We start from the raw sequence: 19,107 nt of genomic DNA on the forward strand, positions 1-19,107 counted from the left end.
CTATTCCCAGGACCCCGGGAAAGACAGAACAAATCATGGTACTCCAAGGCTCAGAATGACTTACAGATAGAAATCCCAAGGGTTTGCTGTTGCGTTCAAAGCCCTTCAAGTCCTCTGGAAGGGGTTGTTCTGCTTTCTGTCCATGTTTTCCACCCACATGGGGCTGCCTCCTCTGTCTGCCCACAAGGAGCCTACAGGCACTGACATTCTTCACTTGCTCATTCCTTTTTTCTTCTCCAGCAGGACTCTGTTTCTCCTCTAGGCCCCAAGATGTCCTGTGAAGTCCCCCATCCTCTCCTGCATTCAGTAATTGCCCATCCACTGCATTCTCCTTTCTAACTCCCCCATACAACACTCCGTTTTTGTTCAGTCCTGCTGTGGGTTGGTTAACAGTCTGATGTTAATTTTGCTTCCTCAGGAGGGATTGCTGCCCCAGACTGGCAGTCCAACAAGTGCTGAGGTATGAATCTTATCCCCATTTTAACTGGTCAATAAAGGATAGAGTCTGGGACTGAGCAGTGGAGGGGAAGATAGGACTGGAGGTTCAATACTGGGGGCAGGTAGAGAAGGAAAAGAGGACTAGAGGGGAAGGAGAGAGGACACAGGAGGAGAATGCACAATGAGAGAACCATGTAGCCAGGAGATACCACAAGTAGGAAGGGGTCCTTATAGCTGGGGAATAAGTTAGTATCGTCTTGTTCCGGCCCAGTCTAGCCATACAGCTTATAATTATAATAGCTAGATTGTGTGTTCTTTTTATAAGGGATTATTGGGCTTGGAAATTCCAGCCACACTTTCCTTTTCAAATTCCAGATGTTCTTTCTTCTACTTTCCTCAAAAGAATTGTTATTTCTTCCTAATTCCACATTGTTTCTCTGTAATTTATAGATGTTTAAAATATTTTTACTAGATCTGGAAAGTCACCAAGTGTTCTGGTTGAAAGAAATAGGCCCCTGTTCAGGTCACAGAGCTTCATAGGAATGAGAAGCTGAACTTACCAAAATAGGCTGCCTTAATAAATCAGCCTGCTCTTATTTTTTTCCTAAACAGAAAGATTTACATATGTACTATTGAACTAGCCTATTAGTGTAGAATCTTATAAATATAAGAAAATCCAGTGTTTTCCAATTAAAACATATCCATCTATTCAAATAGAAATCATTTTATCAGTTTAACATAAGCACTTAATACCATAAATAGATCATATATATCCATTTATAGAAAAAAACACATATATTATAATATGGTATATTTTATACACAAACACACACACACACACACACACACACACATATTTCATTTAAATCCATTGAGAATGGACTTAAGCTAGTAATGGATCATAGCAGTAGAAATTTTGTCTATACCCATTACTTGACATGCAGTACCTCATTTATAATATATGAATAACATCACATTACTTACTAGAGGAACAATGGATAGTGGTGAAGAGATTATGATGACAACAAATCCAGGTTGTGTAATGCAGAAAATTAACCTGTATGCCACACCTGCCCAGGGACCAGGTAACTTCCTGGAATGCTGGAAGTTATAATTCTTAGAAAATCACTAAATCAATTGGGAAAATAATGTCTTATATGTTTGTCCTTATAACCCCCTACAACACATGGTTTTGAGGCTGTTCTCAGCTGGAAAATTCCAGGAAATGGTCCTGAACAAAGTCTTTTCCTTGGTCAATATTTAATATTTAAAGCTAACTTATATTTGGTCCAAAATGCTGGAGCTGGTTTTTCTGGCCAATCTCAAGGTTATCCGTTGATGTAGAATAATTTTCATACCATCATCACAAGTGTTCACTTGATTACCAAAGGACACCTAAGGTCATAGGTAAGGAGTTCTGTTGTCAGGTGAAGTGGTACTATAGGAGAATAGCCCCAGTTAAATGATTGTAAAGGATAATGCATGTCAAAATCACTAGAAGTCCAGAGAAAGGGCCAGGCATTGCAGCAGCTCCCTGATCTCTGATCTTGTTAGAAGCCAGAAGTCTGTCTTCTCACTGTGCTTGGCTCTGGATGGCTTTTGTCCAGGGCCAAGAGAACAGCGTCCAAGCTTGATAAGGATGGCTTTAGATAAGCTGTTTTCTGTCATGAACTTTTAAATGCACCTAAGTGAAGAAAACCGCTGCTAAGGGCTCTACTGCAGATATCCACCCATTCCAGGCTCAATCGGCCAAGCTTAATCCAGCTTTTGATAAGGGATTGTCAAATTTAGTCTCAGAGTCTCAGAGCACACCTGGGGTTTGACAAAAGGAGAATGGTCATATAGACAATAAATGTAGCTATATCAGGGTCATGACTTTTAGGCTACCCCAAGAGGTGTGTTACAAAATAACACATAAGGCAAATGGCCCTGAAGGCAACCCCCTGGTGCATTGTTTATTTTGAATAAAAATAACAATGCCTCTTCTTGCTTGTGAATTACTGTGTCAGGCTCTTAGCCATCCTCTCTCTGCATATAGTAGACTGCAGATTTAGTAATTCATTTTAATAGATTCCCACTACCTTTGAATCCATTTCTGTTACAAAAAATAAAAGACATTTGTAGAAGCCTTCCCATCCTAGAGCTGAGCATGGGCGTCTCTCCCTTATTCCCAGAAATGAGCCTGTCTTACACCCTGTTGCTCAGCACAATGCAGAGCAACTGTGAAGGATCTTATCGATATCTGATAAATAAATGAATGGCTGAGATTTCACATAAAACAAAAGCCAGCCCTTCTGAATTCTATGGACTGACTCCAGGGAATGAGGAGCTTATTTCCTCTTCTTATGAGCAGTAATTTTTTTTAAAAAAAAGTTTTTCAATTCTCAAATTACAAGCTTCATACATTGTAAATTTCAAAATACTCCATATGGTATAAAGCTCTTTTCAAAAGATACAGCATACATTTTAGAGTAAAATTAACCAATGTGAGGCTTGAAATGAGCATAGCTGTGCAGAGAGCTGGCAAGAGTGTCACCAGAGCAGGAAGGGCATGCAGATTGTCATCTGAGGGAGATCACAGGGAAACTGGCCGCCCCTTAGCAACATCTGCAAAGGAAGGGAAGAAAATACCCGGTGACATCACAGGCTCCTAGCACCGCTAGGGTGTTCTAGAGGTGTGTGGTGTCATGACGGCCTGTGCTGGCCTCGTTTATCTACCTGGGTCATTTGAACAAAACACTCCCTGGCTTGGCTTTGTTGTGACTAGAATTTGGAACCAACCCCCTGGCTCTGCCCCCACTGTTTTTGCTTCTGCGGCATAGTGTGGGTATGTAGGGACACAGACAGAATCCTGTGGCAATCAAGGATAGACTGTTCCTTCTCTGAGCCATAGGCTTCCCTAGGAAGGAGCCTTGGCCAAGTGTTTGTGTGTCTCTAGAACCAAGTATAGCGTCTGGCAACCAGCAGGCTTTTGTGAATAAATGACAAATCACAGAGACACATTATGGGAAACACAGGGCTTTTGTGTAACCCGTCCGGCAGGTCAGTTATTCCAGGGTTCTGAAGGGGTGCTACCTGCGGGTCAAAAGGGGGGAGAGAAGGAGGGAGGCCAAGCACCAAGAACGGCAAATCACTCTGGGTTGTGTCAAAGCCTCATTTAATGTTCTGGGGTACACATGTTTTAAGGCTTTCAGGAGGGACGTACCCCAAGGCAAGGACAAAGAAAGGAAGGGCAATCTAGCAGTTTAGCAGGAATAGATAAGGGTCCTCCGGTGGAGACAACAGGTGTTTGCACAGGCTGGAGCCTGCCGCAGTTATCTCAGGACTTCCTTCCACCGCAATTACCAGAGTCGGTGGGTGATGATGCAGGCAGGACCATTCTGCAGTTATCTCGAGGCAATGGCTAAACCAATGCCCACGGGAGAGGCTCCAGTTAATTGTTCTTGTATTTTAGCAGCCACCACCTTAGGGCCATGAGTAAGCAATAGTCCAAATAGCTCAGGATGGCTTCCCACATCTCCTCCTTTTTTCTTTCTTAAGTTGGGGGGTGGCTATGGAAAGAGGGTCGGCGGAGAGCCTGTTTTAGGCTATGTGGTTTTGCCCCCACGTCCAGCACCGCAGTAACTAGGCCCTTTTAGATCCTAGTAGGGCAGGGCCTCTGCCTTAGGCTATGTAAGTTGCATCCACTCCTGGCATCACATCCCACTCCAATGGCTTAATCAGGCCCTTGGTGGGTGTGACGGGCATCCAGGTAGCGGACTCACAATAATCCCGTCATGGAGTCACCCTGCAGCCAAGAGGCGGTGTGCATCTGGCTCGTGGCACCACAATATTTCCCGTCATTAGCTACTCCACAGCTTATGGCCCTCAGCCACTATTAGGAGCCGGAGGTCACCCTCTCTGGCATTGACGTTTCTACTGCTTAGGAAGCAAGAAAGCTCTTTGCCTGCAGCAAGGGTAGAGAACTGAAGGCCTATGGTTGCTACCTCCACGTCTGTCAAGGCAGAATCAATCTGTGATTTAACAAAACTGGTTAATCTGTTAAAGGCCCAGGGGCCAAATGACAAAAGAAACAAAAGACCCAGGAGGGGCCCCAAAAGGCTGGAGAGCAAGGTGGAAAGCCAGGGTGAAATCTCAGCATCTGCATACTCTGGCAGCTAGCATGTTCCTTCAGCATCCTGTAGAAAGAACACAAACATACCTCTTCTCTACACTTAGAGTTCCCTGGCATTAAAAATTTTTAAATTTTATGGTATATAGAGATGTTATTCTCCCCTCTTTTATTATATAAATATTGCAAAGTTCTATGGGCTTGTTCTATAATATCTTGTCTATGCGAATTATGAGGAATCTCAGTAATATGACCAATATCAAATTGTTAATAAGACATCTCAAATGACTGATTATAATAATCAGTTATAATATTTGTCTTAATCTGATTTGGAACATTTAATATTAAAAATAACATATGTAATGACTAATTTTATTTTTTATTTTGTTTCTTATGTTAAAACAGTTATAACTAGAAAGCTTGAAAAGCTGTCAATAGTCGTATGTCTATTTCTAATTAATTTTTTGAATTGTATTTGTATAAATAATTGTAAAAGTTAAGAATTAGTATCATTAAAAAGAAAGAACTTTAAGCAATTGCAAGCCATGAGCTATATATGTATGTTATACATATATAGCTACATATAGTAATATAGTAATATTATATTACTACATATTACTATATGTAGCTATATATGTAGCTATATAGTAATATAGTAATATAGTAATATACATATAGTATATGTATATTATTACCCCACTGCTGGTGGGGTTGCAAATTGGTACAACCACTCTGGAAATCAGTCTGGCGGTTCCTCCGAAAACTGGGCACCTCACTTCCAGAAGATCCTGCTATACCACTCCTGGGCATATACCCAGAGGATTCCCCACCATGTAATAAGGATACATGCTCTACTATGTTCATAGCAGCCCTATTTATAATTGCCAGATGCTGGAAAGAACCCAGGTATCCCTCAACAGAAGAGTGGATGCAAAAAATGTGGTATATCTACACAATGGAGTACTATTCAGCCATTAGAAACAATGAATTCATGAAATTCTTAGGCAAATGGATGGAGCTAGAGAACATCATACTAAGTGAGGTAACCCAGACTCAAAAGGTGAATCATGGTATGCACTCACTAATAAGTGGTTATTAACCTAGAAAACTGGAATACCCAAAACATAATCCACACATCAAATGAGATACAAGAAGAAAGCAGGAGTGGTCCATGGTTCTGGAAAGACTCAGTGAAACAGTATTTGGCAAAACCAGAATGGGGAACTGGGAAGGGGTGGGAGGGAGGACAGGGGAAGAGAAGGGGGCTTACGGGACTTTCGGGGAGGGGGGGGCTGGAAAAGGGGAAATCATTTGAAATGTAAATAAATTATATCGAATAAAAAAAAAAAAAAAAAGAAAGCAGGCTGAGAAAGCCTGGTAGGTAGGCTTGTAAACAGCACCCCTCCATGGCCTCTACATCAGCTCCTACCTCCCAGATCCTGTCCTGCCTCAAGCAATGTTATACTTGGGTTGTCAAGGTGAACCAGGTGTTCCTGGACTGCTCTGGTGGCGGGGGCTGGGGGGCGTCACTCCCTCTGTTGATTCTCACATAGGACACAGGCCCCACGACCGGCTGGCAGATAAACCACCAATGTTCTCAGGTCCTGGGCGCAGGCACACCCCTGGAGGTTTGTACCCCCAGAGGTCTTAAGCTCAGGATAATACAGTACCTAGTGATGTTTTTCTGCCCAGGCAGGCCTTGAAGGTGGCTGTGGGAAGTCTCTCCCTCTGCTGTTCTCCAAGCAGGACACAGGTCCATGACCGGCGGGCTGGCAGGTGAACCGCCTATGTGCTCAGGTCCTGGGTGCAGGCAGATCCCTGGTGGTTTGCACCCCCAGAGATCTTTTTTCTTTTACTTTAAATTGTTCATTTAATTGGCATATACATAGACAATGACAGTAATCTTTATAATTTTATGTATATACAGTTTTAAGCTAGTTATACTTTTCTGCCCCAGGCACGCAGTGAATATGGCCACGGGGAGTCTCTCCCTCAGCTGCTCTCCAAGCAGGACACAGGCCCCAAGACCAGCAGGCTGGCAGATCCAGAGGACCCTGCTATACCACTCATGGGTATATACCCAGAGGATTCCCTGGCATGCAATAAGAACACATGCTCCACTATGTTCATAGCAGCCCTATTTGTAGTAGCCAGAAGCTGGAAAGAACCCAGGTGTCCCTCAACAGAGGAATGGATACAAAAAATGTGGTATATTTACACAATGGAGTACTATTCAGCCATTAGAAACAATGAATTCATGAAATTCTTTTTTTTTTTAAATTTTTTTATTCGATATAATTTCTTTACATTTCAAATGATTTCCCCTTTTCCAGCCCCCCACTCCCAGTTGGAGAGGGTGTGGAGAAAGAGGAACACTCCTCCACTGCTGGTGGGGTTGGAAATTGGTACAGCCACTCTGGAAATCAGTCTGGCGGTTCCTCTGAAAACTGGGCATCTCACTTCCAGAAGATCCTGCTATACCACTCCTGAGCATATACCCAGAGGATTCCCCACCATGTAATAAGGATACATGCTCTACTATGTTCATAGCAGTCCTATTTATAATTGCCAGATGCTGGAAAGAACCCAGGTATCCCTCAACAGAAGAGTGGATGCAAAAAATGTGGTATATCTACACAATGGAGTACTATTCAGCCATTAGAAACAATGAATTCATGAAATTCTTAGGCAAATGGATGGAGTTAGAGAACATCATACTAAGTGAGGTAACCCAGACTCAAAAGGTGAATCATGGTACGCACTCACTAATAAGTGGATATTAACCTAGAAAACTGGAATACCCAAAACATAATCCACATATCAAATGAGGTACAAGAAGAAAGGAGGAGTGGCCCCTTGTTCTGGAAAGACTCAGTGAAGCAGTATTCGGCAAAACCAGAACGGGGAAGTGGGAAGGGGTGGGTGGGAGGACAGGGAAAGAGAAGGGGGCTTACGGGAATTCATGCAATTCTTAGACAAATGGATGGAGCTGGAGAACATCATACTAAGAGAGGTAACCCAGTCTCCAAAGATCAATCATGGTATGTACTCGCTGACAAGTGGATTATTAGCCTAGAAATTTTGAATACCCAAGACATAATCCACATATCAAATGATGTCCAAGAAGAAGGAAGGAGTGGCCCCTGGTTCTGGAAAGGCTCAGTGCAGCAGTATAGGGGAATACCAGAACAGGGAAATGGGAAGGAGTAGATGAAGGATCAGGGGTGGAGGGAAGAGGGCTTACGGGACTTTCCGGAGTGGGGAGCCAGAAAAGGTGAAATCATTTGAAATGTAAATAAAGAATATACCAAATTTAAAAATAAATCCTGTCCTATTTGGACTCTTGTCTTGACTCATTTGGTAATGAACAGCAATGTGGAAGTGTAAGCTGAATAAAACCTTTCCTCCCCAAAAAAACAAAAAACAAAAAAAATCAAAAGTTTGATTTTTAACATTTTAAAAGAACAGCTACAGCACCCAGTTCAAGGGGACACTCAAAAGAATAAACATGTGATCTAATTATATGAGCTTTACTCCCATAGTAGATGCATTTTTATAGGATGCATGTATAAATCTATAACAATATAAAAACATGTATAGAGGCAAATTTTTAACAATTTATCTTTTAGATAACAACTATTAATTTTGTCAAAAATCTTGTCATGTAATAGATTAATGATTAATAATAATCAATTTGATTGCTGTTTAAAATAAGGAACAAACATTTTATCATGCTCTTAAAACATTCTTTTTTTAAAAAATATTTTTATGATTTTATTTTGTAACTTTTTATTATTATATCAAATCTTTATTGGAGGATGTCAAAACCTTATTTGGAGAGATTTTATATTAATGTTCTCTTTGTTAAGGAATGGAAGTGAACATATATCATCAACTGTTGACAAATACTTATGGTAGCTTTCTCCAAGTTATGTCTCTCAGTATTTGTTTTGCATCTATCTTGAGGACATCAGAAGCTTAAATGACGAACTTAAAGCAGTGTCTTAGGCAAAATATTTATCTTAACACCTTTTGAAAATCATTTTCTTAAAAAATTTAAACGCCCAATGTTAAGAGCAAGCCATTTCTTGAGGAATAACCTTCTAATGAAAATCTTAAATCTATAATAATTTTGTATGTAGTAGGCAGGCCAAAATTTTAGATCTAAGTTTGAACTTCATTTTGAACCACATCTGTATGGATCTGTTAAAAATGTTCTTTTGGCCAGAAACTCTCTAAGTGAGGCCTGCAAGACAAAACTGCATCTCTCAATCCTCTGCAGCTTTGAGCAGCTTTGAGGCAGCTCTGAGCTTTGTATTAACTCAAATGTAAATCTCCTGATCTGAGTTTGTTATTTCTAAGGCCAGACCTACACCCACCGGTCCTGTAAAGAGTAACCTGTAATCAGACCCTATTGTATAGAGGTCAAATAACAAAAGGAACCTGAGACTGAAGAACACACACACACAGAGTTGGTCATCTCTGAGTCCATACTCGCCCAGCCCCGATGTTCACTTCACTAGGCCACAGGCTCTAACACCTCACTTTATTACAGATAATCATGGTGGCTCAAGCCTTTAATCTCAGCAATCAGATCTCCACTTTCTGGGTCAGCATGATCTGTGGAGTGAAAAGAAACAGATGGAGAAAAACTCAATATTTCTTTGTTAGAACAGTTATTGTAAGTTTTAAGGAATATAATAGCTTGACATTCAAAGTCTGGTTCACTATCACCTTTCTCATATGTCTAAGCCAAATGCTTCCTAATGAGTTCTTCCTTCTCCATGACTGCCCCCCATCCCTGGATGTTGTGTAGTGAATGTGTGTGTGTGTGTGTGTGTGTGTCTATGTGTGTGTATGCTCGCACATGCACACAGGACTACCATCACTGGAGGATTAAATATAAACAAACAAGACAGGAAAGCTGGAGGAACGATAGAAATAGCCGAATATTTTCTTTTTTCTTTTCATAGGAAGAAAAAAGAAAAAGAGAGCTGCCACTGCAGCAACATCTGCCACCATCATCTTCACCACCACCAACAACAAAAGATACTTGTCAATCTCCTTTTATTATAATAATTAAAATTTAAAATTGTGTGTGCTTGTGGGAGATCTATAGCACAACCCTCACAGGAGGATTAAATAAAATTAACCAAGAGATCCAAGGCTACATAATAAAAATGCTAAAACATAGATGATAGACAGACAGATAGACATATAAACAGAGACAGACAGAGATAGACAGATAAAGAAGAGAGGAAAAGGACAGAGCATAAGAAGGCTAACGACTCATAATGGCCCCTCGAAAACAAGGAAGGCTGGAGAGAGAGGTCAACCTCCTTATGTTTATTAAGGGAAAATCAAAAGAAAAAGTGAAATGAAACAAAACAAACCTAGCCGAATATTTTATTTTTCTTCAGATATTAAAAATCTTTTTAAAAAGCACACAATCATCCAAAAGGAAGAGAGAGAGACAGAGACAGAGACAGAGAGACATAGTGAGAGAGAGAGATGAAAAGATCTATTTTTTTTACCACTTTTTATTGTAATAAGAAAGTAATGACTTTAAAAATTAAAGCTGGCCCATCTTACTTTAACACTCATTAATACAATTTATTCTGTTGAGTAAGACAGGGATACGTGGTCAACACTACCATAATTTAATAAGAAATTTAAAAAAAACCAAGAAAACAGCCACTAAACTGCTTGAACTCATTATGGTTTTTATTATTAAAAAAGAAGGAACAAAATAAAAGTTAATGGTTGTATTTTCTAATTGTTAATAAATAATCATTAAATATTAAAAATCGGTCCACTTTTCTAAAAAAAAAAATGGTCCATCTTATTATTCACTGTTGTATCATGAGTACTGTACTAAAAACAAATTTTGGCTTTAATAAAAAGGACAACTTGTCAACTAGGAATCAAGGTGACATGGAGAACAAAATACCAACTTCACCATTGCCCTAATGCTAGAGACCAAGAGTGATATACACAACAACCAGGCAACTAGCTGACAATCCTCTTAGGAAAAGAAAAGTTAAGGAAAATGGCCAACTTAAACCTCATTTAAATAAAGAAAAAAAAAAAAGTCCAGATTTGACATCTGGTAGACCTGGGGTGGAGGAAATTATGATCCAGATGGGCAGAAATCTGGCCAACATAGTAACATACTGGGCTGGAGAGATGTCTCAAAGGTTAAGAGCACTGACTGTTCTTCTGAAGGTCCTGAGTTCAAATCCCAGGAACCACATGATGGCTCACAACCATCTGTAATGAGATCTGACACCCTCTTCTGGAGCATCGGAGGATAGCTACAGTGTACTTACATATAATAAATAAATGAGTGTTTTTAAAAAAATAAAATAAAATAAAATAAATAAATAAAAAACATAGCAAAATACAAGACAGAAGGAGGCAGGGGTGGGGGTGGGGAGACTGATTGCCTCTCATTGCCTTTCCCCTACCCAATATGTACCATATTATCATCATGCTTTGAGGGAATATAGAGAGTGGAGAAAGTGCCTGCTGCCAGAGATCCGCACATCCCATCTAGATGGACACCAAGCCTAGGAAGCTAAGGTTCCCACAATTCTCCAGTGCCCCAGGATGAAACACAGAGATGGGTTGGGGTTGGGGCACAAGAAACACGAGGACCAGGTCCTTCCATGAGCAGACTAGCACCTCTGCCCACAAGACACTGTGTTATTCCCAGCTTGAAGGAACTAGCTATCCATCCCTCCAGGACAAAGAGAAACCTCAAGCAAGGTGTGAGGGCTGGAGACCAGAGAGACATAGGTTTTATCCCTCACCTTCTCCCTTGCCTGCACCTCTGAAAGGATGCTCTTGGCTATGGTAGGATAGGAGTGATAAACGACACTCAGCTCCACCTACAACTCCCCTACCACCACTAAACTTAAACATGCTTGTACAAGACCAGTGGATAGCAGAAGTGGCAGCCACAGGAAACAGTCCACATGGTTCCTCTGAAGGAGGAGCAGGGGAAGCAGTATTGGTAGCTAGAGAAGACCAGAAAGGGAGACCCCATTGCCACCTTGTATAAAGGTATGCTTAAGAAACTAACCATAAAAAATGAAGCAAGGCCTAAACAAGTTAAGAAAGTTACCCCATGATCTACTGACAAAAATCACTAAATCTCAAAATAGTCTGAAAACAGATAACAGCTAATAAAAGCCTTAGAAAACTTGAAAAACTCATTATATATATAAAGTATAAATGTGTGCCTACAATTATGCTTCCCAATACACTGTGTAAGCAGATGATTACAATCAAGAAAGACTAATTCCAGAAAAGAAATCCAGATGCCCAGACTCTGTTTTGCCTCATCTGGGTCTTTTATAAAATAATCCCAGTGTTTTATATCTGACAAAACAGGGAACCAAAGTAACTTGGATAAAACCAAACTCTAGATCCTTTCTACTGTGCTATAGATCAGTCTTCTGGTAAATGCTTCTCTAAAAGAATGATTTTTTTTTTAAAGATTTGTGGTTTTAACAGTTTATTCCACAAGGAAACCAATGAGAAACGATTCCCAATTTCTTTCAAATTGTAATGCAAGGTAATAAAAACACATAAAGGTCTTATGAATGTGAAGAGACTAGTTTTCTAAGACAGCTATGAAAATATTTCTTCTAAAAAACAAGTTCACTCAAATGAGGCATTTAGATTCTGGTTCCAAAAGAGGTTGTGTCCTTTCTTAAATCAGGGTTTCCCTACTCTGTAGCCTTCCCTTGAAAATACTGTTCTCCTGGTGCTATCTCCCAAAGGCTGGGATTAGGTACCACCGTGTCTACCTTTAAATTCTTAAAAATAATGAAGAACACAAACTTCAGTGTCTTCACTGTGACATAAGCCAAATGGCTAATAACTTATTTAGTTAATACGAAAACAATTCACACCATGCTTTACAATCCCAATCTAAATTTATACACAGTAGATTGGGTTTCAGGAAAACACCATCATCCAATTCCAGAAAACATAACTATGCACTGGTCATCTGCTCAGATTTAGATTTTGTTGTGATTCAAGTTGTCACTTGTAGAAGTTTGGACCTAGGTCTTCTTCCCAGCCCCATGCTCCCAGAAATAAAACTCAGACTCAAAATATGTATACTTACAAATATCTTGGCCTTATAGCTAGTCTTCTCTGACTAGGCCATAGTGCATTATAACCCACTTACTCAAATCTACTTTCTGACACATGACTACTTACCTGGGCTCAGGTACCATGTGTCAGTCTCGTCACATTTTCCCAGGCAAATATCTCATCCCTGGCTCTATCCCAGAATGCTTTCTGCCTTCTGAATGTCTCATTTTGTATTCTACACTTTCCTATAGGCTGTAGTTTTCTTTTAGTAAAATACACAAGATATTCTCTCTACAGTCACTAGCATCCTTAAAACCTTCAACTTCAAATTGTTAATTATTCTAATTCTACTTGTACTTCTAAGGTACCAACACCACCAGCAATATCCAGAAGCCACCCAGAGGTTACTATGGCTTTTAAACACTCATGTGTACCTGCTTCTCCTTTCAGGATTTTATTTTGGTAATACTGCCACTCCAGTTGGATGTTAGCACCACGATGAAAAGGTGACCTTCCTGTGCCATAGTTGCTGACAGAGCCACTGTTTTTCCTGTGAGAAAACAAAATTGAATTGTTTCTCTACGTACAAAAGGATGTTAAGGTCATTTAATGGAAATTTTTCATGCAATTTTAATTATATAATATTTGTTCTTTAATCACTTATGCATTAAATCTTAAAAAGCATCACCATATAACATCACCTAATGTTTTTTAAGACAGGGTCTTCTGAAATTCTCTATGTAGACCACGCTGGCCAGGAACTCACTGATGTTCACCTGCTAGGATTAAAAGCATGCACCACGCATGGCTCCAGCAATGTTTCTGTAAACCGACTCAATCTAAAATCAGCAGAGTCAGTTTTCCATGGCTTTTCATTTCTTACAATGAAAAGCAGACAACTCAGATCCCAGGCTCAAATTGTAGGAATAGACAACAAAACAAAAACTATAAACAGACTTTTACAATTCGGATATAAATACGTTTATCCTCCCATTTTATTTTTTTTTTAATTTTATAGCAATAGAAACAAACTGCAGATTCATGCACAGCAATGAAAATCTGATGTTTAACATATAGCCAAATGTGAATTTCAGACCCCCAGATTTTGCTTTGGTTAAGAACATTACTTTAATGTATCATTTCCTTTTATGTATAAAATTACAAGACAACAATAATGTTGTAAAACTGATGTGCAAGTAAAACACCACAGGCTTAGAGGGCAGGAGACTCAGAACAAAGAAACACATAACACAGAAAGTCTTCTTGCCTCTCCATATAAACTAGAAAAAAGAACAATGTACTAGAAGGTAAGTTGTCCCAAGGCTAAAACTAATTCTTTCAAATTCAAAATAATACTTTTCAGAGCTAAGTCACAACTACCTAGGACAAAAATAAAGCCTTGTTGGGAATCTAGAATTTTCTAGGATTTTCACATAAGAGAAAAACTGACTTTAAAAAGAAAACACTATTGTAGCTTTCTTGTCAAGAAAGAAATAAGGAAAAATCCTAAATAAATGTTTCAATACTAGTAAGTAGTACACATATAAACCTAAAATTTCATTTTAAAAAAAAAGCAGACTGCCCAGATGACTCACCTCTAGAGTATAAAATTATCAAAACCCAAAGATTAGTATGTTTACCTACATTCATAGAGGAGAGTTACTTCAACAGAAGAACAGAAAGTCTGAAGACACAGGATAATAGAAATTTTCCCTTAACAAACAATAAAAAGATATGAAAAATATCCAGAAAATATCCTCATCTATTTGAGATAATACAGTCCTCAATTTAAGATACTTTTCTCTGTATATTTCAGCTTACACCAAGCAGTAGTTTTCTAATTTTCCTACACTTGTGAATATAGGCTCCAGCCAATTTGAACAAAGGAATAGATTTGACTAAGAAAAATCAAAATACTTTCCAAAGAATACATTGTTATCAATTCACACACACATACACACACACACACACATTGATATGTATCAACTTTCTTAAAACAAACAAGAATACAGACCTTTGAGATATGTTATATAACTTATAGCCCCTGAGACAAAGAAGCAATCAATATCAACATGCCTTACAGAGCTCTGCTGTCTGGGCCAGCTCAATTTGCCTAAAAGGAAAAAAGAACATTCAAACCCAAACTAATACTTATCATTTAAAACAGATTAGTTAATTTTAGAAATCACATTCAAGAAGAATGGTATCATAACATAATATAGAATATACTATGGACTGTATACCACCTTAATAGATGAATTTCAGTTTCTCTAGTTATCTGATAGAATTTTAAATCACTTCTAACAACACCATGGTATTCTTTCTTATTCTATTTTCTAATTGTCTTCTTTTAAAATTTAATTTTACAAGATAAATTTGATTATTTGTAACAATTTTGGTATGTGTAGTTTCACATACTTAGCTTTAATAAGCTCCATTCTGCACAACTCTACAAACTTTATTTAATGAAACAACAATAACAATGGCTACTGCCTCCCAGTGTTCTTGATAAGTATTAAAACAAAGAGGTTTACAGGGGGATAGATTAATTCTCACAGCACTATGGAAAACATTACTACTACCCCCACCTTTTATAGACTAGTAATTTAAGTCCCACAGCTGATGAATGCCCAAATTGCAATTTAACTCCAGTCTGCTTGATTTCCAACTTTTTAGGCTATCATACTACTCTTCTAATTAGACATATTTCAAAAAGTCCACAGAAAAAACCAAAAATCTACATACAAAGGGAATTTTTCTTTCACCATTAGATGTTACTAGTTCTGCAGCACGTTTATTGCATTTATGGAGCTGAAAGTTAATATTATCTCGTAAGGACAATTACTGACTTAGAAAAACCAGAGATTGTTTATAAGGATTATTATAATCCAACTATTAGGATAATATTACTTTATAATAATTTTATTACAAATACCCCTCATGGTGTTCCAAAATATAATAGTACAGGTCCTAAATCTAAGAATCTAAACTCTAAGAACTTTCTAAGCTTATAAGAAGTTCTGATTTCAAAGAATATGCTTGCGTATCAGCTTTAAACAACAAAACAAAACAAAATAAAAAACTTACTTCCGAACAACTGAGCCACTTCACGTACTAACTGTGAGGCGATTGTCTAGTCCCACTAGGTGCAAGGCACTGAACCTTTCTCCCTGCTGCTTTTAAGCAGATGTATGCTGGGCATCACTGATTCCTGTCGTTCCTCTTGCAGAGAGGAAATAGGCAAGAAAGGCAAACAGCCATGCGTGCTCCTGTCGCAGAAAGTGGCAGAGCAAGGACTCAGATCCAGGCTACACTAAATCAAACTCTTGCCATTCTCTATGTAAATTTCACTAATCACGATCTTTCTTTTGTAGAAGAAGGTATCAAACTCAGGGCCTTGAATATGTAAGGCAAACAACAATCACAATTCTACTGTTCAAAGTACTATGAAACAGAAGGTAAACAACCTAAAAAATGTTAAATATTTAAGGGGCACAGAAGATTTAAATAAAATGCCTATCACATGGTTTCTTACAACATATAAATTTAAAAATTTACTCCCATTCATTGACCTAACTCATAATAGTATTCTAAAGCTTTCAAGATCAAGTGACCTTTGGTTAAAAAAAAAACAAGAAACAAATAACAGATGGCATTATTATGAAATATTCCAAACTACTGGCTAAAAGCCTATTTAGATATACAAACAAATAACATAAGAGCAACAAACATTCACATAGAAAGACCCTGCAACTTTCTAAAACCCCATTAGCATCTCCCTCTTTATGCCTCCCTTTCCACAGTTATAAAGATTACTATCATATAATCTTGAACCTTACTTTTTGCCCACAAAAAAAAAGAGACCAAAACCTTTGTCAAAATAACTGAACTAGAATCTAGTTTAAGTAACAACTATCACAAAACAGCTTCCTGTTGGATTGGGATGACAAGTGTTAGCCACACACACAAATGAGACAATCTACATAGATGTTAAAACAATCTCCCTAAGTTTACCACATAGTTACAACAGTTCTATTTCAATTTTAATTTTTAAGAGTGCATTATTGAAACAGCCTTCTAGAAAATCTCAATTACCCTTACCAATCAGCATCATTCTCACAGGAGATTAGGAACGGAATATAAAATGTCACGTTTATACAGCTCATAAATTCAGCTGTTTATAAAGTCCCCATGAAGAAGGAAAGCTTGGAATCCCAGTGCATACAGCACTGAAATGACCTGACATTTTGAGGTAGCCACAGTTAAGTTTAATGGGAAACATAGTAGCAAAGTTTTCAGTTATAGTTACTGTAACTTATATAACCTAACATTCCTAGAGGATTTTTATATTAAGAAGTTTGGAATCATTAGAATACCAGTAAGAACATCAGAATGAAAGCATCAAATAGAACTGTTTTGAAGAAAACAATTTTAGTACCTACCTGTGTCAGGTACAAGGGAAGACCAGCCTGTTTTTATTTTGTTCCAAATCAGAGGAAGCTTGCCTGTTAAGATAAAGGATTGAGCAGGAAGTGAAGATCCACTTAAATATATTTAAAGTGCAAATTTACTAGGTATCACCAAACACCCAGAAGTCAACAAAATGATGTATTTAAAAAAAATCAAGCCAGGTGCAGGACTTAAACCACAGCACTCAGAGACTGAGGGCAGGCAAATCTCTGTGAGTTCGAGGGTAACCTGGTCTACAAAGTGAGTTCCAGGACAGTCAGGGCTATACAGAAAACCCTGACTCAAAACCAAAACAAAATTCTGACAGTTAGCTTTAGTGTTGAACCATTATGACTCTAGATATCAATAGTAGCATATCTGACAAACAAATATGCATGTATTACTGGCAAGAAAATACACTGTTAACAAAACATGTCTATGCTGCTACAGCAGACTAGACAAAGGCATATTTGGAAAACAGCTGTGTAAGAAATATAGTAAAACACACATTTAAATAACTAACACTATTTGGATTTGTATTAAAGAGTCAGACCACACAAGCAGACCATCATGTACTTAGGTGATGCCATGTGAACCTTCTCTCTATTTTAATTAGTCAATCAAAGGTTAGAGTCTGTGATTGGGTAGTGGAGGGGAAAGGTGGGATTGGAGGTTCAAAAGGGGGAGCAGGTAGAGGAAGAAAAAGAGAGAAGGAAGAGGAGAGGAGGAAGCCACTATGGACCACGTGGATGGGAGAAAGCACAAATCTTAGTGATTGGGAAGTAAGTATTTTGTCAATGAAGACATATGACTTATAATTAAAATATTTGGATTATGTGTCATTTATATGGGCTATAAGGGTTGGAAATTTTAGCAACAAATTCGTGCACCTTATATCCAGCTTAGAACTGAACTAAATTGAGAGGAAAATCCAGCCCCCTATATCCTAAACAACCAGAGGTAACAACGCAGCCCTGAGCTGGGCCACAAGGTGGCGCCAATGTCACAGCATAGTTGGGGTTCCCTGAGCCTGAGAAAAATTCAAGGACCCAAAATCAATGCTGCCTGAAAAGCAACATTCACAGCTGAAGATCAGCAATTGAACAACAACAGCTATCTTTCCAGAGCTTTCTTCACAGACACAGCAGACTGATCTAGGCATTTCAGCCGCAAGCCAAACTTCCCCTGCAGCTTTCGAATTTCCAATATCCCCCCACCACACTTCTAAACAGGGCACAGGACAGACAAACCAGCTTTCCCAAATGCTTACACTGCAGGCTGCCTAATATCAACACACATGCTGAAGGCTATAAGCCAGACAAAAGATCCAGAGGGCAAAAAAACACAAAAGCCAAGGATCTTTGTGCGGTCAGCCCCTCCCTACTAATTAAAGACCAATAATAAATACTAGTAAAGACTAATAAAAAGGCCAATAATAAATACTAATAAAAAACTAATAATAAAAGAACCACAATTTTCTAAATCCAACACCAGAGGGAAACAAACATACCAAATAATAAGACCAAATATTAAGAAATAAATAGTAATTACTGCAATTGTTTTCTCATTCATTTCCTTCCACATGAATAAGGTGCTACAGAGAATTAAGGAGTTTCTTAACTAGTGATTATAAAAAGCAATGATATTTTTAAACAATTTTTTGTTTCTCAGAGTATATGTGACCGAAGTCTAGAAATTAAATTTGCCAAGGTACATTGAAGAAAATTTTGCATTTTCTAGAGACTAACTCTAAAACCTGTACTAGGATAGACTCTGAAGTAACACTTTACCAGCAAAACTTGTAATTATAAACAATATGATCTACCCTCATTAAGCATAGCAAATATTTTGATTGATTAGTACTTAGTTTTAACTCAACAAACCTGTCCCTAATAGTTAGTTTCAGTCATCACAGAGACAACAGTACAATACTATACTAATGAAAATGTAGCTCTAGCTTTTGTCTCTATAACAAGGACTAAAGACTGCTAAGGACTGCTAAG

The 19,107-nt window shown here is 38.4% G+C and overlaps 1 protein-coding gene across 1 annotated transcript in view; it reads right to left on the reverse strand.

The window, feature by feature from the left end:
- The window catches only part of LOC127673293 (uncharacterized), an 882,259-nt gene that overhangs the window by 6,158 nt on the left and 856,994 nt on the right, over window positions 1-19,107 (reverse strand). Inside the window, exons 6-7 of the mRNA XM_052168860.1 lie at window positions 14,732-14,768; window positions 13,090-13,205 (exon numbers count right to left, since the gene is read on the reverse strand). Of these exons, the coding sequence (XP_052024820.1) occupies window positions 13,090-13,205; window positions 14,732-14,768 (153 nt within the window). The remainder of the gene's footprint in view (window positions 1-13,089; window positions 13,206-14,731; window positions 14,769-19,107) is intronic.

This window comes from Apodemus sylvaticus, chromosome 22 (assembly GCF_947179515.1).
Source record: "Apodemus sylvaticus chromosome 22, mApoSyl1.1, whole genome shotgun sequence".
Taxonomy (NCBI): domain Eukaryota; kingdom Metazoa; phylum Chordata; class Mammalia; order Rodentia; family Muridae; genus Apodemus; species Apodemus sylvaticus.